We start from the raw sequence: 25171 nt of genomic DNA, 5'->3' as shown, positions 1-25171 counted from the left end.
TGTGGCTATAGATGATACAAATATCACAGTAAGAGGCCAAACAGTCATTTCCCTGGCTTCCCACAAAGTGCCAGGATACACCTGTTCGAGTCCTGGGGATTTATTCACCTTTATGCATTTTAAGACGTCCGGCAACTCCTCTTCTGTGATATGGACATTTTTCAAGATGTTTAAAGTCTCTCCCCTGCTCTAGTACCGTTTCCGAACAAAATAAAGTTAGAAAAGTATCTACAGGCTGAGGGTTCTTTCATCGGTAAACCCTCAGTTCGCTCAGACTGTAAGACTTTAAACCGTGACCTTTCTCCCGACTACACTCGGTAATATAAGGAATCGTTTGGGCTTTTCACGAAGGCTGCTCTAATGATGCGTCTGGAAGTATATTACGTGTTTCAGACAGCCATCTTTTAGAAAGATATGATAAGGGGGAAGCCAGTTAATTTGACGGTTTTCGATCTAAAAGGCTATATGTTTCGCCACGAAGTTGACTACCTTCATTCCCTATAATCACTTCTTTCAAATTGTTCTTTGGCCCAAAGTTGGAGAGCCAGTTACTGAGAATTGATGCAAAAAGCTCCACCACAGTCAGTCTGAGCGAAGAAATGCGCAGGCGCGATGGCGCGCGGGCTGGGGGCAGGGTTTGAATGAGGCCGAGGCCGGGCTCGAGCTTTCGTCGGATCGCAGGAGCAGCAGCGACATGCCGGTCTTCACAGGTAGCTAGTGTCCGCCGCTTCCCCTTGCATTGCCTTAGCGCAGTAAAAATGATTCGTGTGCCCCGGGGTCTCAGGATCCCCAGGCTGGACTGATCAATGTAACCGCGCTTTGTTCATTATCAGTGTGCAGGCCCTGTGCGAATTGGAGGCGGTGTCAGCTGAAAGCAATGAGGTGGATGGAGGTTGTTGGCTCCTTGGGCCGCATCTGAAGCAATCGTGTCTAAATAACGTGTCGAGTTTCTGGAGATGAAAATGGAAAGTGTTTCCCTTTTCTCTTCTATTTTTGCTCTGATTTTTGTTGTTGTTGTTGTATGGAGCTGGGCAATACTGCGTACAATTTGCAAAAATAAAAGCTGCTGCAATGATTGTGCAGAAAGCTGGGCCGGTGGCCGCCACTGCTACTGCCCCCTTCAGTTCCCCCAGATCACTTTTAAATGTTGATTTCAAGAAGTTTCATCGTTTTATGTGTAAACAATTCCATTCAAAATTTACTTCAGATGTTAATTAAAACTTTTTTAACTTAATGAAACATGAATTGAGTAACTTTTTAAATTAAATGATCGAGGTGTGACGTTTTTATGCCAGGTGAAATATTCATTTTTGCAGTTACTTTACAGGCATGCATACTGTAGCGAATGAAGATTTAAATAACGAGACTGCATTTTCTTCGGATTGTCATTCAGCCGATATTCACTTGCTGGTCCGATTTAAATATTAAAGGTCAAATAACAATTCAAAAAGCAATGTTCTATGTCAAATATGAATTAAAACTGGATATGCTTTAGAATATAAGAGAAACAAAAGTATTTCAGTTAATAAGATAAGCGAGGACATCTGGTTAATAATTAGTTATCATCTCAAGGAATATACTTCAAGCTTTCGAGTTGTAATTAACAACGATTTTATGTTGATCTTTTGTTTACCAAAGGATAAAATGTAAAACGTGAACAATGAGTGATCTATCCCTAGGCTTAAAGTGATTCAGAAGGGTCACCATTAGTTCAAGAGATTTAAGTTGTTCATGTTGTTCCAGGATGAAAGTAAACTGACAGCCAGTTGAAAACAAGAGTCCCTTGACCTTGGGAGTAATTCTGGAGAATAGTTCATGAACTCTATTAGCAATATGAGTTGCAGTGTTTGAGTTGTGTTGAAGCAAAATAATTTGATTACATTTCAGTTTCAGACCATCTTAAGCATCCCATGTTGTCATAGACATGGACTGTGAAAGCACAAGATTTTTTTCAATGCAGGTCATTTCACTTTTGATTTGGTGTATATCTCACTGTTTTAAGAGTGTCAACATTTGATTGTAAATTAGACCTGCACTTTAAGTAAAGAAAATGTACTACATATAAGGCTGAGGGACAGATCTTAAATCAACAAGGGAATCTAGGGACATTGAGAAAAGGCAGGAAAATGAAGTTGAGGATCATTATTGGGTCAAGCATGATATCACTAAATGACAAGCAGACTCTATGAGCTAAGTGGTCTTCATCTGCTTTTGTATCTTGACTTTGTATCATTCATATTATGGGTGGGGCTCAAGGAAAGTATGGTTTTGATCAAAAGTTTACCTTGTTTGTAGCTAGGAGAAGAAATATAAGCAGCCCTCAGCCTTGTGGCAGAAAGTAGTCAGTAGAATTAACCTGGAAACTGAGAAGGCAGTCTGGATTCTGCCAGCAAAGATCAACCAGCTGAGTCGTCCATGGTTATGAGATAGTAAATAAAAGTTGAAAAATTGCTTAGCGAAGATCCTGATGGGTATTCCCAATTAAATATTATCTGAATTAAAACCCAGGAGAATTAGTAATTCCTGGAATGTTGTGGCTTAGTTTGTGGGTTTTTCCTTTTAATTGTCAATGGTCCTTCAAGGACTTGTCAGTTAATAGGCGTTTTCATTTTACAGCTAATTGCAATAGAGTCATAGACATGTACAGCACAAAAACAAATCCTTCGGTCCAACTTGTCCATGCCGACCAGATATCCCAACCCAATCTAGTCCCACCTGCCAGCACCCGGCCCATATCCCTCCAAATCCTTCCTATTCGTACACCCATCCAAATGTCTTTTAAATGTTGCACCACTTCCTCTGGCAGCTAATTCCATAAACGTACCATACTCTGTGTGAAAAAGTTGCCCCTTAGGTCCCTTTTATATCTTTCCCCTCTCACCCTAAACCTATGCTGTCTAGTTCTGGACTCCCCCACCCCAGGGAAAAGACTTTGACTATTTATCCTATCCATGCCCCTCATGATTATATAAATCTCTATAAGGTCACCCTTCGGCCTCCGATGCTCCAGGGAAAACAAACCCTTGCCTATTCTCCCTATAGCTCAAAACCTCCAACCTGACAACGTCCTTGTAAATCTTTTCTGAACTCTTTCAAGTTTCAAAATATCTTTCTGATAGGAAGGAGACCAGAATTGCATGCAATATTCCAACAGTGGGCAAAAGTGAGGACTGCAGATGCTGGAAATCAGTCTAGATTAGAGTGGTGCTGGAAAAGCACAGCAGGTCAGGCAGCATCCGAGGAGCAGGAAAATCTACGTTTCGGACAAAAGCCCTTGATCAGGAGTTTCCTGCTCCTCGGATGCTGCCTGACCTGCTATATTCCAACAGTGGCCTAACCAATGTCCTGTACAGCTGCAACATGACCTCCCAAGCTACAGTATTTTCATTGTATGCAATAACTTTGTGATTCATTAAATCTGAAGTGTATTGAGAAAGTTCAGAGAAGGCAAATGAGTGGATCTGACACAGAAGGAAGATACTAATTGAAATGAAAATGCTTACTCCGGATATCAAGTGTAGACTAGCTGAAAGGCACATTTATGACTAATGTCAGAAAATGAATGTTTCACAGTGATAACTTAGATGGTCTTCCTGTTAAGTTTATGTAACCTAAGTACATTACGTTAACTAATCCTGAGGCAGTAATTTCATTGGCTGTGAAGATGTTACTTCACATCTGTGTCAACTAAATGTTTAGCAGTTCCATATTGCATGAACAATTTAGGAAATGTTAATCAATATGATGTTTGTGCGCTAGGGAGAGAAAATTGAATAATTGGCAATCTAGCTGTGCACGATCCTTTGGGAAAGAGTGACCATAACATGGTGCAATTCTTGACTAAGATGGAATTGACTCTGACACTAGGTCCTGATTCTAAATAGAGGGGGTTACACTGGTATGAGGTGTGAGCCACCTGTGATAAAGTGGGGAGAATTACCGAAAGTGGATAGATAAACATTTTAAAGAGTGCATGGAGGAACTGCAACAATTCGTGGTTGTAGTTCAGAGTCAACTCCATCTTAGTCAAGAATTGCACCATATTATGGTCACTCTGTCTAGCACATAAGTAAAACTGGAAAGGACCTGACCATGACTAACAAGGGAAATTAGTGCTAGTATTAGATCCAAAGTACAGGCATACAAATTGGCTAAACAAGAGTAGCAGACCTTAGATTTCAGCAAAGAAGAACTAAAGGATTGATTAGAGGGGAAAAATAGAGTACAAGAATAAGTTTGTAGTGAACATACCTATAGAAGCTTTTATAATCTGTATGTGAAGAGCAAATGTCCCTTACAGTGAGAAAACAGAACTTATAATGGAGAACCAAGATATTAAGCCAGTGAAATATATATTTGGTTCTCTCTTCACACTGGGGCTTAAAATAATACCCCAAAAATTTTGGGGATGGTCTACTGAGAAAGGCACTGAAAGAAATCATATTAGTTGGGAAATTGGAATTAAAGACTGACAAGTCATCATGGTTCAATAATGTACATCCCAGAATACATAACAAAGTATCCCTCAAAATAGTAGATGCATTGGTGGTCATATTTCAAATTCCATTGACTCTGGTAGTTCCTATGGATTGGAGGGTAGCTAATGTAAATGCCCCCCCAACTATTTGAAAAGAAGTTGGAATTATAGACTGTTTAGCCTGGCATCATAGGGAAAATGTAGGGGTCCATTATAAAAGCTGTAAGAGCAGAACACTAAAGTATTGACAGGATTGGACATTGTTTTATGAAAGGGAAATCATTTTTGGCAAATCTGTTGGAATTTTTGGAGGATGTAACTAATAGAGTTAATAAGGGGAAATCAATGTATATTGTTTACTTGGACTATCAGAACGATTTCAGTAAGCTCCTACACAAGAGCTTAGCATTTAAATTAAAGTGCATGAGATTGGGAATAGAATACTAACATAGATAGAGACTTGGTTGGTAGCCAGCAGCCAAAGGAGGAATTAACAGGTAATTGTTTGAATGACAGAAAGTGACCAGTCGCCTACCTCAGGGATTGGAGCTTGGATTCCAGCTTTTCACAGTATGCATTTAATGACTTAAATGAGGGATCTAAGTCGAATATCTCCAGGTTTGCATATGACACAAAGCTGCATGCATGGGTGAACTATGAAGAGGATGCTGAGGTGCTTCTATGTGATTTAGACAAGTTGAACAAATGGTTAGATGCTTGGCAGATAAGGTTACCCACTTTGGTAGTAGAAACAGGAAGGCAGATTTCCTGGATGGTGATAAATTGGGAAAAGGAAAGATGCAACAAGACCTGGTCTTTTTGCACCAGTCGCTGAAAGTAAACATGCAGACAGTGAAGAAGGTAAGTGGTGTGTTGGTCTTCATAGCAAGATGATTTGAGTGCAGGAATAGGGATATCTTGCTGAAATTGTACAGGGGCTTGGTGAGATTACACCTGGAGCATTGATATAGTTTTAGTCTCCTTTTATCTGAGGAAATATGTTCTGCACTTTGAAGGGAATGCATCGAAGGTTTACCAGACTAATTCTTGCGATAACAGAGCTAATGTATGAAGAGAATCTGGATTGGTTATGACTGTATTCTCTAGAGTTTGGGAGAATGAGAAACATATAAAATGTAACAAAGTAAATGCATGAAGGATGTTTCTGATAGCTTAGAGTCCAGAATCGAGGGTCACAGTCTAAAGATATGGGATAGTCTGTTTTGAATTCAGGTGAGGAGAAATTTATTCTCGCTCAGATAGTGGTGAGCCTGTGGAATTCTCTGCCATGAAACATTGAATGATTTCAAGAGGCAAAGGCAAGAGCACGGGACTGAGTGGGATGATCAGTTGTGGTCATATCTAATGATGGACAAGCTCTAAGAAATGACCTGTAATGTTACTGTGGATAATATTCTTATTGAATGAATGAGAATTTCTGTTTGCTTTTCAGTAAATGTCAAATGGGGGAAGGAGAAATTTGATGGATTAGAGTTGAACACTGATGATCCACCTGTAGTTTTCAAAGCACAGTTATTTGCATTAACTGGAGTTCAGCCTGAAAGGCAGAAGGTTATGATTAAAGGAGGCACACTAAAGGTAAGTTTTCTTTGTATTAATGCTATATGGGGTAGTTTGATCCAAACTGTTTTTATGAGGATAACTCATGTTAAATTATTTTACATTTCATGTTCTTCCTTACCCCTAGTTACCTGAAACCCAGAAAACAGATCAACAGTATGCTCTCCAGGAAGAATCTAAAACTAGCCAGATTTCCTTCCTCATGTGGAATCACTTTGTCTCTGCTTATCTTTATTACTTTGGTCCCTTTTTTAAAACTGAAGCCAGAACGTTAAAATTATGTTGAAAGCTGTATTCTCAAGTATCTTTGACTGAATTGCCTGTTCTCATCTGTATCTCTGGAGCAGGTGGGACTTGAATCCTTGTTGCCAGGTTTAGCTGTAGGGACACTGTTACTGCACGACAAGAGTACTAATATGAATTTCAACCTTGATATTTGTGTTCAACCTCTCAATCGTGGTTTGGACATTGGACATTGGTTCTTGTGATTCACAGACAAGTGTGGTGCCAAAGAGGCCATAATATGAACTGATAATCCACCTGTAGTTTTCAAAGATATTTTCACTCAGATAGTTTTAGGCCTGTGGAAGATATTTTCTATATTGACATGTTAGAGGTATTATCACATACCTCTGGGACAGGTGGGACTTAACCCACGTCTTCAAACTCAGATGTTGGGGACACTGCCGCTGCAGCATGTGCCCCTATAAGTATTTCAATTTAATCTTTATCATTAACAAGTGCAATTTCCTTTTTCAGTTGGCTCACCAAGTTTTAGCCTAAGTGAATTGCTATGTTTTTTTTAAGGTTAGTGCTAGCATTTTGTTAACAAAGACAACATTTGTTCAAGATCTTTAAAGATTATTTTCTTGAACTATGACTTCCAATTAAGTTGCTATTAATATATGCTTCTCTCCATTAATCCATCAATAGAAAATGTAGCATACCCCCACTTGCTCATAAATTGGCCTCCAAATTTCAGTCTAAAAATTGAGACACACCACTAAGACTACAGTCATATTTCTAAATTTTACATCTAGTCTTCCTAATTTTAATCAGCACTTCCTCCCTGGTGTTCTGTTTCTTCTGCACTGATGTTTAAGCATATTTCCTTCATAAATTAGGTCTTATTTTTACTGTTTTCCCTGTATATCACTGGCTGAATGGACTGTAATTTTAAGTTAGTTTTGGGACCTTGAACTGAATAGAGAGGCATTGTAATTTAAATATTGTAGAGGAGCAGCCTAATGGCAATCTAATTCTACCCACTATTTTTGGATAATTTGCTTCATTGTGGAAGCAATCGGAAAGAGCATCTTACTTGCTTATAAGATGAGTACCTTCTTTACTTTTAGGCTGAATCAGAGACAGAAATTTATTTTGTAATTTTAGTTTATATATAATTTCCTGTCTCCATGGATCTGTTACCTTCCCTTATTTTACGACCCCAATAGCTAAGTTCCCCAGACACATGTACTCGTATTGCAACTTGGGAGCAACAAGCCTAATGCATTGCAAACGTATTGGTCTTCCGTGAAGCTTTGTAATTTCTTGAGGTTTGAAGCCTGTTTGAAATACACCACAATTGCTTTCAACCAAGGTTATCAAAGTAAGCCAATCTTTTATCAAGTCTGTTTAAATTTCCTCAACAATATTTCTTTGATAACCAGATTTTTTGCTTCACTTTTAGGATGATGAATGGGGCAGCATCAAGATAAAGAGTGTAAGTAAGATGAGAAATTATTATAATATTTTAAGTACTAATTTTTTTTTAAAATGAAGCCATTAATCCTGGTACTGTTGATTTAAATAGTAAAAATAATTATCATTTTAGTAAGTTGTTCTGAATTTGAAATTAAATTTCAATTGCAGAAAAGGTGTCATTTTTGATTAATTTTCTATTAAAGTTATATTCATTCTTGGGATTTCGCTGTTCTTGAAGCCAAAATCAGTTGAATTCTGAGCAAATGGTAGCATGTCTTTCTGTTAGATTGTTGCAACCAATGAAGTGAAGTTTACATGATGCAGTTAAAGAGCACGTTGAAGGTACTCGAACAATGATAATTGGAAGAGTATCCTGAAGTATATATGCACAAAGTATTGAAGGCAGCTGTAGGTTCAGAAAGCAGTTAATAAAACATAAGGGATCATATGCCTTATAACTAAAGACATAGATTACAAAACCTACAAAGCCTAGCAAGGTATTATTTATGAAATGCCAATTTGATCTCAATAATTCTGAGCAGCACATTTTGGGAAAGGTTTGAAGGCATTGGAAAGGATGCAGAAAAGGTTTAAGAGAATGTTTCTAGAGATGAAGAACTTCAGATCCATGAATAAATCTGGGAATCTGAGGTTGTTCTTCTCAGAAGAATTGAGAAGAGATTTGATAGTTGTTTAAAATCAGGAAGGGTTGGACAAATAAATAAGGGGAAACTGTTTGTTTCTATTTATAAAAGGGCCAAGAACCTAATGACACCGATTTAAGATGCTTTGATTATTTGCTAAAGGCAATGTGAAAAAAGCATTTTTTTCTTTATGCAGCACATGGTTAGGATCTGGAATTCTAATTCCTCCCTGGAGTGAAAGTTTGCTGGCTAGATCAGCATTTATTGCCTGTCCCTCATTACACTTCAGAAGTTGGTAGTGAGTACCACCCTAAACCCTTGCAGTCTTAGAGGAAAAAGTACACTGGAGTGCTGTTGTGTTGGGAGATGCAGAACTTTTATCCAACGACACTGGTGATGCAGTTCCAAATCAGAATCGTGTGTGGCTTAGAAGGAACTTTCAGATGGTAATATTCCTATGTATCTGCTGCCTTTCTGGTTGGTAAATACCATTTAGTTTGGGAGGAGCATTAGTGAGTTGCTGAAGTACATTTTGTAGATGGTACACATTGCTGCCACTGTGCAATAGTGGTGAAGGGAGTGAATGTTGAAGGTGGTGGATGGGTGCCAAACAAGTGGATTGCTTTTGTCCAACTTCTTGAGTAGTGTTGGAGCTGCAGGCATTCAGGAATATAGTGCCTGAGAGTTGGTGGAGGCAGATTAGATTATGACTTACTTGAATGTAGCTGGATAATTATTGAAGGAGAAAACATTTCTCTAGTGAAAGGTTTCCATACTTCATATGATGCTTTGCCAAAAATAACTTGGCTGTTTCTGTGATCCTCTTCAGTATCTATCACCATCCTTGAACAGCAAATGAACCAATTTTTCTCCAACCTTAACTGCAATCTATGTGAAAGCTCACAGTGAACAGAATAAATTGGAATGAGAGGCCCCCCCCCAACGTTTGCTTTGCCACTTGATAAGATCATGGCTAATCTTTGATCTTCTGCCACACCTTCCTGTATTATGTCCATATCCCTTGATTGCTGTAGTATCAAAAAATCTTTTGATATTTGACTTGAATGAACTCCATGACTAAGCATCTACAGGTCTCTTGTAGGGAATACCAAGGTTCATGACTCTCTGATCAAATATATTTCTCATCTCAAAGGAGCTGATCCATTATTCTGAAGCTAATTCCCAAAATCTAGATTTCCGAGCTAACAGGAACACCTACCCTCACAGCGGCTACCCTATTGAGTCCCTGAAAAATTTGTATTTCAATTTGACTACCTCTCATTCTCCTAAACTCCCCAAAAGCCTTGTTTCCTCATCATCTCATCTGACAATTCGCTTATTCCAGAATTCAGTCTATCAACTATGTTCCTGTAAGGTAAAAGAAAAAGATTAGATAGATTAAGTCATAAAAAGCCAATCAGTCTGTCCTCTGTTCTGGGAAAAAGAATGAGTGTTAGAAATCATAATTTGGCAAGGGACAAATTTAAGGACAGTTCAGCATAAATTTGATAAGGGAACTTCATGTCTTACTGAGTTGAATTATCTGTGGAGCTAAAAAATTTTTCTAAAGTGTAGTACTTTTGGTGCCCTTTATGCTAACTTCAAGAACACCTGTTCTTTGGATGTGTAAACATTGCTTTCTTGAATTCTTGCAGTCTTAGAGGAATGGGTATGCTGTATTGCTGTTGTGTTTGGAGGTCCAGGACTTTGACCCAACGACACTGGTAATGTAGATCCAAATCAGAATGGTGTGGGACTTGGAGGGAACTTTTAGATGGTAGTATTGCTGTGTGTTAGATTAGATTACTTAGTGTGGAAACAGGCCCTTCGGCCCAACAAGTCTACACCGACCCTCCGAAGAGCAATCCACCCAGACCCATTCCCCTACATTTACCCCTTCATCTAACACTATGGGCAATTTAGCATGACCAATTCACCTAACCTGCACATTTTTGGACTGTGGGAGGAAACTGGAGCACCCGGAGGAAACCTACACAGACACGGGGAGAATGTGCAAACTCTACACGGACAGTTGCCTGAGGCGGGAATTGAACCCAGGTCTCTTGCGCTGTGAGGCTCTGCTGCCTTTCTGGTTGGTAAATACCATTTCGTTCGGGAGGAGCATTAGTTAATTGCTGAAGTATATCTTGTAGATGGTACACATTGCTGCCACTGTGCAATAGTGATGACAGAGCCAGCACTTATTGCAGACATATAACTGCCTTTTTGAAGTTGATATTGAGTCACCTTCTTTATAAATGGTTCATGACCTATATGTGTACCTGTACTGTTGTTAGGGAGGTAGCTTAAAGAATTTGACCAGTGGTAATGAAGCAATGTTAATAGAGTTCTGAGTCAAGATAGTGTGTGGTTTGCTGGCAATGTGTGTAGATGATGAACAGGCTTTGGGACCTTATGAAGTGAGTTGTCTGTTGCAGATTTTCCACTTCTGACCTGCTTTTGTAGGCACAGTAATTATATGGTTGTATCAGTTAAGTTTCTAGTTAATTGTCACTATGTAGGTGATGGGGAATTCTGGAATGATAATGCAAAAAAATGTTCAGGGGAAATATTTAGATTTGCTTTTACTTGAAATAGTAATTGTCTTGGAATTGTATTTCTATGCTCTGATCAGCTCAAGCCTAAATGTTGTAAAGATTTTATTTAATGCAGCATCGACTGCTTCTGTATCCAAGGATTTGTGAATGATGCTGAATACTGCAGCACTAGACAAGGATCCCAATCTCTATCCTTTTGTTGGAGTGAATGCCATTGATGGAAGTGGCTGAGGAGGATTGCGCCTAGGATGTCCTGAGGCTGAGATAATTGGCATCCAACAACTACCAATCATTATCTTTTGTGCTAGTTGTGACTCTAATCCTTGGAGATCTTTTTCTATCTCAATTCCCCAAACTTATGTTTTGTTTGATACTGCTTCCTTAATGTTAAGTATTGTCATCCTCACCTCCCATCTTGAATTAAGCTGTTCCATCCATGTTTGAATTAAGGCTGTAATGAGGTCTGTGATTGAGTGGCCCTGACAAGACCCTAACGAAGCATCTGTGACCAGCTTGTTGCTGAGTAAATGCTGCTTGATTAACACTATTGATGACATCATCTGTTACTTTGCTGATGATTTGAGATAAGCAAATCGGGCAATCTTAGGCTGGATTAAATTTGTCCTGCTTTTGCAGTCAGGACATAACTGGGCAGTTTCTTAAAAACTTATTGGATAGATGTCAATGTAGCTATATTAGACTTTAGAATGTGGCGAGTTCTGGAGCACAGGTTTTTAATAGTATTGCTGAGATATATTACCTTGTAGCTTTTGCTGAAGCTCTTGCTTTCTGCTGTCCCTTTGATATTGCATGGAGTTAGTCAAATTGTCTGACGGTATATTATATGATGTTGGGAGCCTCCAGGTAAGCCTCTGATGGCTCATATGCTTGATAGTTGTGGTTAAAGTTGACAATGTCTTGTCATCTGCACTGATACACTGTGCTGTTCCTCATCTAGGATGGGAATGTTTTTGAAGCCTTCTTTCTGCTAGCTCTTTAATTTGTTCACTATCATTCATGACTAGATGTGGTAGGGTTCTGACATATTGGTTATGGAATTATTTATCTGTGTTTATAGCTAGCTATTTCGGAGGAGACTGAGCCGAGCTTTAAAACTGAAGGTCTAATATAGAGTGTATAGGAAGAGCCAATTTCTTTTTGTAGATAGGTCAATGACAAGAGTTTAGGTGTAAAGAAAAATGCAGAAAAAATAGAATTGAATTGAGGAGAGATATTTTAACCCAGATGATGAAGGTCTGAAACTTAATGCATGAAATTGTGTTGAGGCTGTGAAGTGCATGTACAAAATTGTTTTATGATTCTATAACCCATGAGGTTAGGGGCTAAACATTGGGTACTAAAATAGGGCTGAATAGCTCTTTTTTTGCTTCCCTACACCCAGTGGTTCTCCCTAATCCATCCTGCTAGTTACTTTTTCTCAAATAATTACTTTGGCAAACATGGTATCCCTTCTTTAAATTATTCTGCTTGATCATGTTATAATGTAAATGCTCTGTTTACACATATCTAACATTTGATTTGAGCTTTTACCCTTCCAAAATTCTGGAAGATAGAACAAATGCTCTTTTCATAGCTACATTTCTTCCCACCCCCCCCCCCCCCCCACCCCAAATTTTAGGAAAATAAGCTGGAAAATTCAGGGCACTTGTCAGCTTTTGGTCTCACACCCTTTGCTTAATTCTGATTTATGATTGTCATTATTTACTTTTTATTTCCAGAGTTTGATCACCATTAAGAATGTTGGTTTTGACATTATCTCTTTCATTATCCTCAATTTGTGCTCTGAACTGGCAACTAATTTATTCTATTCATACTATCTCTTACTGCAAGTTAAATTTCTCCTCTGTTAAAGTTTTCTATATCATTAAGAAAAATGATCTCCATTAGCTTTCAAGCAAGTGGGCGGCACGGTGGCACAGTGGTTAGCACTGCTGCCTCAGCGCCTGTAGACCCGGGTTCAATTCCCGACTCAGGCGACTGACTGTGGAGTTTGCACGTTCTCCCCGTGTCTGCGTGGGTTTCCTCCGGGTGCTCCGGTTTCCTCCCACAGTCACAAAGATGTGCGGGTCAGGTGAATCGGCCAAGCTAAATTGCCCGTAGTGTTAGGTAAGGGGTAAATGTAGGGGTATGGGTGGGTTGCGCTTCGGCGGGTCGGTGTGGACTTGTTGGGCCGAAGGGCCTGTTTCCACACTGTAAATCTAATCTAATCTAATCTATCATCATTGCTTTCATTCCCAATAGTTTGCTCAGTCCTTTTTCCCTGGAGACAATTTTTCTAAGTTTCTCCCTTTCTACAGCATGGTACTATTGTTTTCCACCATTAAAAACTGATGCAAAATATTGATTGTGTCTTCACCATTTCTGTGTTCCCTACTATTAACTCCCCAGTCTTCTCCTCCAAGGGACCAGCATTCGCCTTAATTGCATTCAATCTTTTTGTATATTTGTAGAAGCTTTTGCTATCTGTTTTTTATATTTTGCAATAGTTTTCTTTCTTAATTTACTTCTTTCTCTTTTTATTACATCTATCATAACTGTTCGTTGATCTTTGAAAGTTTTCCAATCTTCCAAGTCTGCCACTGGCCTTTGCAATATGGGATGCCTTAAGTTTTGTCTTTATATTATCTTTATCTTCCTTGCTCAGCCCGGATGTTTTCTGCCTTGCTTGCAATCTTTCTTCCTTTCTAGAATTTAATTTAGTTGGGAGGAATAGAATATTTCCTTAAATATCTGCCCAATGCTTATCAACTACAACATATTTTACTCTTCCACTAGGGTCAAATTAAATAAAGACAAAACATAGGGAATGCTCAGCAGATCAGACTGTGGAAATGGCAAGGCCAGTGTTTATTGCCTGTTCTTAATTATCCTTTAATTGGATGCCATGCGAAGCCCCTTTAAAAGGCCAACCAGATTGCTTAGTGTCTAGAGTCTCCTAGGAGACAGATTTCCTTTCATTAAAGAACGTCTGTATTCTTTTTACACCAGTCTGTCATAATTACTTGTCCTAAGTTTTCAACTTGCACTAATTTATTAACTTAAATTAAATTCCCAGCTGCCATGATGAGATTGAAATTTGAATTTATGGATTGTTAGTCCAGAGATATATCCAACATGCTATTATTCTTATCGATGGAGAGAGGAGCAGTTTACTGTCACATTTTTCATTGAACAGAAATTTTTGTCCTAATTTGCAACAAGGTACAAAAGATATTCTGAATCCTCTGATTTTTCTGCTGTAACCTTTGCTTTCTAATTACACTCGCTATAGTAAGTTCCTGAGATGTTTTCTTTTTGCTCCTTATAAACTTCAAAAGTGCCCTCCTGCTCTCTTTCTATTCCCTGTATCACATCAATGAATTATTTCATTGACTATAAAGTGTCTTGAGACTCCGGTGATTGTGCAAAAATACTGTATACAAGCAAGGTCTTTCTTTCTTTGAGAACTCACTAAATAAATTAGGATTTGTCATTGCAGAATCTAACTTCGAATCTATTCTTCCTAAAAACCTTAAAACTATGCAACATCCTCACAGTCATTATTCACACCCAATTTTTTAGGATTTAAAATAAACTTTCATGTTACTTCAGTACTTATGGTGTCAATTTTCACCTGTTTCCTTACATTTAAAAGTAATGTTCATTTAGCATAAAATGAGACCTTAGAGGAGAGAAATTTTTGATTTACCTGCTGGAATAAAAACTTTGTCTAACACCAAATCTTTAATGTGAAAATTTACAGGGAATGACTTTGTTAATGATGGGATCAGCAGAAGCATTGCCTGAAGAACCAGTTGTACGTCCGACTTTTATGGAAGACATGACAGAAGAGCAGCTTGCTTCAGCTGTAAGTTTTTTTTATATATAACAAGCTACATTAGCGCAACAATGCTGTTGTGGAAATGTAGTTGGGCTTTTGAGCTGGTTCCGACGTGTGCCCTCTGATGTTCAGAAGTCTGAAGGCTAAGGATGAGTCAGGGCTAAAACCTCAGTAGTAAAGGGCTGGGTTTTCTGAAGAGTGGCAATCTTGCACAGGTTGCCTGTATTTTTAATGAAAGGATAGAGCTCTATTCTGACAGCAGTTACCTGCTATATTCTGGAATTTCAAGGTTCAAACTCTCAAACAGTCACTTTGATAGCTGCTGTCAAATTAGACAAGTGTGAGGTTGGATTGCTGGGAGGGGAGGTGGGTAAGATGCTGGGGGCCAGCTAAATGCTGCAGTGTTTAGAGTATGTCAGAATGCATATCACGTCAGGGGAGGGTGGGTGAAGGAGAAAGAACAGGCCTGAAGCAGGGGAAAAGGTGGAGCTGGGTCCTGGGTGAGGTGGAGGCAGATGAAGTCTAAAGTGGAAGGGGTCGTGTTGAGGACAGGATTGAGGGGAAGAAGTGTCTGTTGTATAGTGGGGAGTGAGTCTGGAGCATGGAAATGGGGATTAGTGGGATTGTGTGAAAAGGGTAGTGGAGTTGGCTGCTGGGGGTGTCAATTCAGTGTGTTAGTGGTCTGAAGGCATTTAGTTGGAGGTGTGAGACTAAAGTATGAGCACAGTTACATAGTCAGGCGTAATATGTATTTCATAGTCTGCCTTTTCTCGGGTAATTATTTATTTAATTTAGTTAGAAATCTCTCAATTCTCAGATTTAAATGACGCTTTCAGAGGGTTACAGGCATATGGGAATTGTCTAGAGACAAAAGAAAACTGCAGATGCTGGAATCCAAAATAGACAGGAAGGAGGCTGGAAGAACACAACAAGCCAGGCGGCATCAGGAATTGGAGAAGTCGACGTTTCGGGTGTAACCCTTCAGGACCCATGCTGCCTGGCTTGCTGTGTTCATCCAATCTTCTGGCTGCCTGCTATGGGAATTGCCTGACAGAATATTCAGATAATTCTCTTGGAGTGTTTTATGATGCGACTTGTATGTGCTCCCGATAAGCAACTCAATATCTGGAATAACAACTGTCTGGCTATTGGAAAATCTGGGATATTGGAGATAAAATTGGAGCCCTGAGCAATAGCCACATAGAGCCATACAGCAAAGAAACAGACTCTTCATTCCAAAAGCCTGTCCCGACCAGATATCCTAATCTGAACTAGTCCCATTTGACAGCAGTTGGCCCATTTTCCATCTAAACCTTTTCCTATTCAAATACCCATCCAGATGCCTTTTAAATGTTGTATTTGTACATGCTTCCACTGCTTCCTCTGGCAGCTTGTTCTATACACCACTCGGCGTGAAAAAGTTACCCTTTAGGTCAGTTTTAAGTTTTTTTTTCTCTCAACTTACACCTATGCCATCAGTTTTGTACTCCCCTACCCTGGGGAAAAGACCTTGGCTGTTCACCTTATCCATGCATCTCATGATTTTATAAACCTCTATAAGGTCACACCTCAACCTCCAATGTTTCAGGGAATAAAGCCCCAACCTATTCAGCCCCTCCCTATAACTCGAACTCTTCAATTGCAGCAACATCCTTGTAAATATTTTCTGCATCATCTCGATTTTAACAATATAATTCCCATCGAAGGATGACCAGAATTGCATGCAGCATTCTAAACGTGGCCTCACTAATGTTCTGTACAGCCACAACATGACATTCCTATTCCTATACTTCATATTCTGACGAATACCAAACATTCTTCACCTTGTCTACCTACGACTCACTTTCAAGGAACTATACACCTGCACCCCGGGTCTCTTTGTTCAGCAGCACTCCCTACGGCAACGCATATATGTTTATACACTGTTTAAGTCTGACTACTTAGCAATTCCTCAGTTTTTTCTTTGTTAAATCATCAAATAAATTTATGCATGAATGTGTTATTTAGATTTGATCAATTGCATCAGCCCCTTTAAGTTGGCAAGCTGTGTGGAATTGTGAAATAGGAGAGGGAAGAAAGATATAGGTCATTCTGCTGTAATGCATGTTTCATCAGCGTGAATTGGCTATAATGTGATTGACAAATTGTGGATGTTGTTTAGATAACACAAACTGTCCACAATAGGTAGTGATTTTTCTATTAGCGATCTTCTACAGCCAAATTTCTATAGCGTGATTTTCTGTAATGCAAGGTTGCAGAGGAACACAACTGCCGAATGACTGTCTTTTCTGTAGCTATACCTGATAGACTGAGCAACTAAGATTCCAAATACAAAGTTAGAATTGTTTTTATAGGCATGCTTTGAGTTTTTGTGCAGATTCTTTTTACAGTTATATAATCCATTGGGTTCAACCACCTGATGAAGGAGCAGTGCTCCAAAAGTTAATGCTTTCAAATAAACCTGTTGGACTGTAACCTGGTGTCGTGTGATTTTTAACTTTGTACACCCCAGTCCAACAGCACCTCCAAATCGTTTCTAAAGTGCAATTTTTCTATAACACTGGGTTGCACAAAGATGCAAACATCGTGTTGTAGAGGAACTGACTATATACTTAATGGTATGGTCCTGGGCACTTGCTGAACAAAGTGACCTTGGAGTGCTGATTCAAAATTCCTTAAGTGGAGTTGCACATAGACAGGATAGTGAAGAAGACGTTTGATATGCTTGCCTTTATTAATCAGTGCATTAAGTATAAGATTTGGGAGCAGGTCACATTATGACTGTACAGGACATTGGTTAGGCCACTTTTGGAATGCTATGTTCAATTCTGGTCTCCCTGCTATAGAAACTTCCTGAAACTTGAAAGGGTTCAAAAAGGATTTATAAGGATGTTGCCAGGGTTGGAGAGTTTGAACTATAGGGAAGGGCTGAATAGACTGTGACTATCTTCCCTGGAGTGTCGAAGGCTGAGGGGTGATGTTATAAAGTTTATAAAATCATGAGGGTCATGGATAGGGTGAATAGCCAAGGTCTTTTCCCCAGAGTAGGGGTGTACAAAATTAGAGGGCACATGTTTAAGGTAATAGAGGAAAGATTTAAAAAGGACCAAGAGCCAGCAAAGAGGTGGTGTGGATATGGAATGAGCTGCCAGAGGAAGTGGTGGAGTCTGGTACAATTACAACATTTAAAAGGCATCTAGATGGGTTTATGAATCTGAAGGGTTTAGAGGAATACAAGCCAAATGCTGGTAAATGGGATTAGATTAATTTAGGATATCTGTCAGCATGGATGAGTTGGATTGAAGGGACTGTTTTCATGTTGTGCAGCTCTGTGACTATGAAGAATGGAGCTGATGGAGAAAACTGCTCCCTGTCTTTGAGCACTTGTTAATGTGCTTAATTTCTATGAACTGGTAGTTTGAGTAAATCACACAGTTAAATCTTTCTGTCCATTAAATTCAGTGCAAGTATTCAGCTATCAGAATTGTCAGCTCCCAGCTTGAGATCAGTTTACATTATACCAGGCACATCTCCTGGCTGTTTCTAAACATCTGCATAGTTCAAGGATGGATGAGGAGCCATCCTAGCACCTTGCAATATTAACATGGTAGGATAATCCAAATGATAAAAATGCCTCTAGGGAAAAGTGAGGAAAATGTTAGAACCCACAATGATTTTCATTATTTTTATTTTACTCTTTTATTTGGAGTTTGATTTGGAGCTTTGAACTGTGAGCTAACAATGTTTTTTTTGGATTGTGGGTAACAGATTCTGTTAAAAGGAAAACAGAGCAAACAAGCTTTTGTTTAGTTGTCAGGCCAGGCCTGGAAGTTAATTGTAGGTTGATTTCTGGTTTTAAAAAAAAAGTTTCTGCAGATGCTTCATCACTGAGGAAGAGCATTATGATTAAACAAATAGCCTCATTAATAGCCAACTTCTGCTATTACCTGGGAATTGGTTTTAGCAAGTCTAGAAAAGACTTTGTGCTCAAGCACAAAGATTTTGAATGGTAACTGGGACATCATGGAGCAGACAGTCAGTCTGTCAAGAAGTGGGTAGATTATGAATTGGATTTTGGACATTTTTGTTCTGTTTTCTTTAAAAGAAAAGAAATTTGACTGTTAGTATTGCAGCATGAAAGATTGGAAGTTCTCCGCCTAACCTCCCATGACTAGCTCTCGAAAGCCCAGAGAATAGAAAACTAGGTTAAAAGTGTTATTGCCTTTATCTGAGTGAACTGAAACAGTGGCCTTGATCAACATCTTCAGAAAATCAACTAAGAAACCGTCATCTAAGCATGTGGAACAACATGTTGTGAAAACCGCTTACTCTGGCCAGTCTTATTATTTTGTTTATCCCTTAACCGTGTTTATTGATTCATCCGTGTTTTATGTGAATGAGGCTGAAAAACAAAAGTTTTCGGGTTTATAGTATAGACCAATTAGATTACTTTTTTTTGCTCTGTGTTGTTAATAACTTACTAAGTCGTTTGTTTAAGATACAAATTGAGTTTTGGAATTCACTATTCTCAGTCTGGGCTTGATTGTTCAAAAGTCTGTGGGTCAATTTTTGAAACCCTTTTGAAGGTTTTGATTTTACTGTGTTGAGATTGTAGAGATAGCAAGGCTGATTTGGTTTGGTTTTCTGTCTGTTGTAACAAAAAGAAAATAGTTCCTCTGCTAAAATGGCCTTCTATCCATATAATTCTTTATTGAGTATTTCTATACCCATTCTAAAAAAAAAGTATTGTTTTAATAAAGGCCCAATTTTTCTTTACAGCTATTATGTTTTTTGTTGGTAGATGGACCTTCCATGTGGGCTCACCAATCTTGGAAACACTTGCTATATGAATGCCACAGTTCAATGTCTACGATCAGTGCCTGAACTCAGGGACACTCTTAAAAGGTAGGTGGCAGAAGACTCCAGCAGGATTTAGAATATTTAGAGCTTTACATTTGTATAGTAATTTTCCTCTTCAATTTTTTAAAAATTGTTCAATATAATCAAAATCAACAACATTTAAATTGGACTAATGTTGCTTCCCTTATTTATACATTGTTTGAAGTCAGGTCTACTTCAAAACACAGATTTGACTAGGAAATTAATGAATAAAAGGACACAATTGTAATAATTAAACATGTCAATTGTTGATGAATAAGAGTAAGTCCGCATTGCTGTAGATTATATAAGAGGCTAGATGGCTTTACACAGAAAGTCACTTGACCAACATGGTGTTACAGGCTAATATGATTTAGGATGCTTTTCTCGGTTACAAGATGTTCTGAGGTCCAGAGGAAGACAGATAAATATTCCTACTGAAGTCACAATGTAAGTATTAATGTATTTGGTGTACGGGTTTTTAAACAGTCATGTAATACAATTTATATTTATAGAATCCATACAGTGTGGAAGCAAGCCATTGAGTCCACACCAACCATCCGAATACCATCCCATCACACTCACTTATCCCTGCAACCCTGCCTTTCTCATGGCTAGCTCACCTAGCCTACACATCTCTACACACTGGGCAATTTTGCATGGCCAGTCCACCTAACCTGCACATTTTTGGACTGGGAAGAAACTGGAGCACCTGGAGGAAACCCATACAGAAGTAGAGAATGCACAAACTCCATGCGCACAGTTGCCTGAAGCTGGAATCAAACCCAAGTCCCTGGCGCTGAGAGGCAGCAGTGCTAACCAATGAGCCACTGTGCCACTCTATTCTTGCATTAACTAGCCTGATAACCTTAGCAATCTACATACTGCCAGCTTTAATATAATTCACAAAAATTGCTGAACCTTACAATTATGATTAAAATTTTGTTCTGCTATGTTTTGCACATTTACAACATTTAAAATAGTCATTTCAAGTAAGATAAATGGCTAACTAGATTCCAGAGAAGTTACACAGAACAGTACAGCACAATATAGGCTCTTCAGCCCTCGATGTGCTGACTTTTTAATCTTATTCTAAACTTACCTACATACCCTTCATTTTACAATCATCTGAGAGTCATTGAAATGTCCTTTATGTATGTGACGCTACCACCATCACTGGCAGTGCATTCTATGCGCCCACCACTCTGTAAAGAACTGACCTCTGACACCTCTTCTAAATATTCCTCCAGTCACCTTAAGATTATGCCCCCTTGTTATCGCCATTTCTGCCCTGGGGACAAGTCTCTGACTATTCACTCTATCTATGCCTCTCCTCATCTCGTACACCTCTATCAAGTCACCTCTCATCCGTCACTCCAGTGAGAAAAACCCTAGCTCCGTCAACTTTTCTTCATAAGACATGCCCTCCAGTCCAGGCAGCATCCTGGTAAATCTCCTTTGCACCCTCTCTAAAGCTTCCACATCTTTTCCATAATGAAGCAACCAGAACTGAACACAATATTACAAGTGTGATCTAACCAGGGCACTATAAAGCTGCAGCATAGCCTTGCGGCTCTTAAACTCAGTCCCCCTGCTCATGAAAGCCAACACACCATACACCTTCTTAACAACCCTATCAACTTGGCTGGCAACTTTTGAGGATCCCAAGATCTTTCTGTTCCTCCACATTGCCAAGAATCCTGTCCTATATTCTGAATTCAAATTCAACCTTCCAAAATAAATCACTTCACGTTTTTCAAGGTTGGACTCCATCAGCTAACTTATGAACCCAACCTTCCACTTCGTCATCCAAGTCACTTATAAGAATCACAAAGAGCAGATGTCTAGAACAGCAGACTATCACTGGTCATTGAGCTCCAGGCTGAATATTTTCCATCTATACCACCCTCTGTTTTCTATGGGCCAGCCAATTCTGTATCTAGACGGCCAAAGTTCCCTGTATCCCATGTCTGCTTGGTTCCCTCAACTCAGCACCGCCCTCCTAACCTGCAATCTTCTTCCTAACCTCTCCGCCCCCACCCCACTCCAGCCTATCACCTCACCTTGACCTCCTTCCACCTATCACATCTCCATCGCCCCTCCCCCAAGTCCCTCCTCCCTACTTTTATCTTAACCTGCCTGGCACCCTCTCCTCATTCCTGATGAAGGGCTTATGCCCGAAACGTCGAATTTCATATTCCTTGGATGCTGCCTGACCTGCTGTGCTTTAACCAGCAACACATTTTCAACTACTTTCTGAATGAGCCTGTGATAGGAAACCTTATTAAGTACCTTGCTAAAATCCATGAACGCATCATCCACTGCTCTACTTTTATCAATGTGTTTTGTCACGTCCTCAAAAGAATTCAATAATTGTGAGACATGACATCCCTCACAAAGCCATGCTGACTGTCTAAGGTTTTCCAAGTTATCATAAATCTTGTCTCTCCGAATCCTCTCCAATAATTTGCCCTTCACAGACTGATATGTAATTCCCAGGATTATCCTTATGACCTTTCTTGAACAAGGGAATAACATTTACCACCCTTCACTCATCACTGTAGTGGACAGTGATGACACAAAGATCACCAAAGGCACAACAATCTCTTCCCTCGCTTCCTGTAGTAACCTTGGGTATATTCTGTCTGACTCAGGGGACTTATCTGTCATTGTTTTTCAAAATTTTCAGCACATCGTTTTTCTTAACATCAACCTGTTCTAGCATATCAGCCTGTTTCATACTATCCTCACAAATGTCAAGGTCCCTCTCAGTAGTGAATACTGAAGCAAAGTATTCATTAAGGACCACCTCTACCTCCCCCGACTCCAGGTACAAGTTCCCTCCACTATGCCCGATTGGCTTTACCCTCACTCTGGCCTTTCTTTTGTTCCTTCTGTATGTGTAGAGTGCCCTAAGATTTTCCTTAAACTCTACCCACTAAAGCTTTTTCATGTCCCCCTTTAGCTTTCTTAAGTCCATTCTTCAGTTCTTTCCTGGCTACCTTTGTAACCCTCTAGAGCCCTGTCTGATTCTTGCATCCTCCACCATAAGCTTCCTTCTTCCAATTGACTGAATGTCACCCTTGTCACCCAAGGTCCCTTCACTCTACCATCCCCAAAATTGTTGCTTTGTTCTTCACTGCTCCCAATCATGCAATCACCCATGTTTCATTGAGATGTAATGTAATTATTTTGTAAGTATCCAAATGCCACTGCAGTACTTTCATAAAAGGAGAAGTCAAACTTCAAAAGGCTGCCATCGAATGTAATCAAGACATTAGCCACCTGCATTAATGGAATTTACATACATGCATAAAATATGATGTGTCAAAATTTGGTAGTGGAGAGTCTGTCAATTTTTCAGAATGCAATGAAACAGTTCTCACTGCATGCTAACAATTATCTCCATCTACCATCCTGGCTCATTTTTAATCAATTTACTGAAAATATTCCTTTATTTTCTCATTTTTTTTTCTAGATATAAAGGTGCCTTGAGAACTTCAGTAGCTATGACTCCGCCACAATATATCACAGCAGGTGAGTAGTTTTGTCTTAATACTTTGTCCAAGAAAAGAATCAGTTTAATTCCTGCAACTTATTTTGACCTGTTTCTCCCCTTCCATGTGAAAGCAAGAGAAAATTACATCTCTCTATCTACCCACCATATGACCATAGTGCATGGTGTCACATCTGATTTGGTTTTGGTCAGTGGAGGTGGCATTAAGAATCCACTTTGGTCTTGGGAGAGAAAGAGCAAACATTTGGCTGTTTTCTCATAACCCTTGCTAGAAAACATATATATTGGGGATATCATTGTTGGGTTTGGCTGTAATATCTTCTTCTGTTGAATCATCTGCTAGTATTTATTATTTTAAATTAAGTTGAATAGCAACTTGGTGGCTATAGGGACCTGTTCTCTGGGAACCTTATAAAGGTCAAATCCTATGCTTTTATTGAATTACTAGGAGTTTGTGGAACCTACAGTACAAGTATAATAATAGTCATACAGCACAGAAACAAACCCTTCAGTCCAACCAGTCCATGCTGAACATAATCCCAAACTAAACTAGTCCCACCTGCCTGTTCCTGGCCCATATTCCTCCAAACTTTTGCAATTCATGTAGTTCTCCAAATAAGTTTAGTATATTCCCTCAGATCCTACTAGGAAGGGAAAGGTGACTCTGGACTGTCAAGAAAATTATCCTCTATTATTGACAGTGATCTGATTCTCAGGAGAGGTTCTGAATATTTTTCATTTCAATGGGAGAGATATTTCCTTTAGTCTTCTAATCCAGGGGGTGAGCTAACAAAGACATTGTGAGGCACTGGAAGAAATTGATTTTTATAGTGGGGTGGGTGATGGAATAGCCAGAAGAAAGAAACTGAGACTGTACATGAGGAATATCGTGGGTGATTTCTTATTGATGTCACTGGATTTTGGGCTCATAGAATTGGATAGGAAGAAGGGGAGTTAGTTAAACACAGATGACTTGGAAATTAATTTAATCTGATAATATGTTCCAAAATTTGAATAAAAACAATCAGGTTAAATTTTTTTACTCCACTTCCTTCATAGAATTTCAGCATAGGTCTTGAATTTTGACTCCAAGATTGAATCAGAAACAATATATCCACGTATTATTTCTTGAAAGACCAAGTGCTAATGAAGACATCAAGGCCACCTCAAATACCAGGAAGGAGGAATGGATAATAGCCCATCAGCTGGTAGTTCCATCTGAGTATTGTTTTTTAAAAAAAATCAGAGTGGCTTACAAAACCCTAATGGCAGGTCGCTTGGGAATTAGGAAAACAGAAGCTAAAATATTAAAATGTTTCTTTTGGCCAAGATTATATTAATATGTGGTGAAATGTTTCCAGACTGCCCATACATTAGATTAGATTCCCTACAGCGTGGAAACAGGCCCTTCAGCCCAACAAGTCTGCACCGACCTTCCGAAGAGTAACCCACCCAGACCATTTCCCTCTGACTAATACACTTAACACTATTGGCAATTTAGCATGGCCAATCTACCTAACCTGCACACCTTTGGACTGCGGGAGGAAACCGGAGCACCCGGGGGAAACCCACGCAGAGACTGGGAGAATGTGCAAACTCTGCACAGACAGTTGCCTGAGGCTGGAATTGAACCCGGATCCCTGGCGCTGTGAGGGTGCAGTGCTAACCACTGAGCCACAGTGCTGTCCCCCCCCATCTCAGGTAATGGGGAAATGCCAACCATCGATCAAACCTGTGACTTTAATTCTGTTACCAGGTTTTGAAGAAATGTTCAGCGGGGTCTTAATAGATTGTGTAGGATCTCTAACCAAGAGTGGCAAGCAGTGTCTTTTCATAATTATGGATGTGTTGACAAGATCTCCTGAAACTGTGCCTTTGGGGAGATATGCCAAAAAACAGTATTAGAGAGTTCAATATTTTCTTGCAAAGTACAGTTTACATAAAAGGATACATTTCAGTCAAAGTTCAAAA

The 25171-nt window shown here is 39.3% G+C and overlaps 1 protein-coding gene across 1 annotated transcript in view; it reads left to right on the top strand.

The window, feature by feature from the left end:
• The first annotated feature begins 603 nt into the window (after window positions 1-603).
• Window positions 604-25171, top strand: part of usp14 (ubiquitin specific peptidase 14 (tRNA-guanine transglycosylase)) — a 57314-nt gene continuing 32746 nt past the window's right edge. Inside the window, exons 1-6 of the mRNA XM_060824375.1 lie at window positions 604-710; window positions 5931-6076; window positions 7749-7781; window positions 14728-14832; window positions 19607-19710; window positions 23162-23220. Of these exons, the coding sequence (XP_060680358.1) occupies window positions 695-710; window positions 5931-6076; window positions 7749-7781; window positions 14728-14832; window positions 19607-19710; window positions 23162-23220 (463 nt within the window). The 5' untranslated portion in view covers window positions 604-694. The remainder of the gene's footprint in view (window positions 711-5930; window positions 6077-7748; window positions 7782-14727; window positions 14833-19606; window positions 19711-23161; window positions 23221-25171) is intronic.

The sequence above is a fragment of the Hemiscyllium ocellatum genome, chromosome 4 (assembly GCF_020745735.1).
Source record: "Hemiscyllium ocellatum isolate sHemOce1 chromosome 4, sHemOce1.pat.X.cur, whole genome shotgun sequence".
Classification (NCBI taxonomy): Eukaryota; Metazoa; Chordata; class Chondrichthyes; order Orectolobiformes; family Hemiscylliidae; genus Hemiscyllium; species Hemiscyllium ocellatum.
The sequence above is the reverse complement of the archived record's forward strand: the minus strand, read 5'-3'. Positions and strand labels throughout refer to the sequence as shown.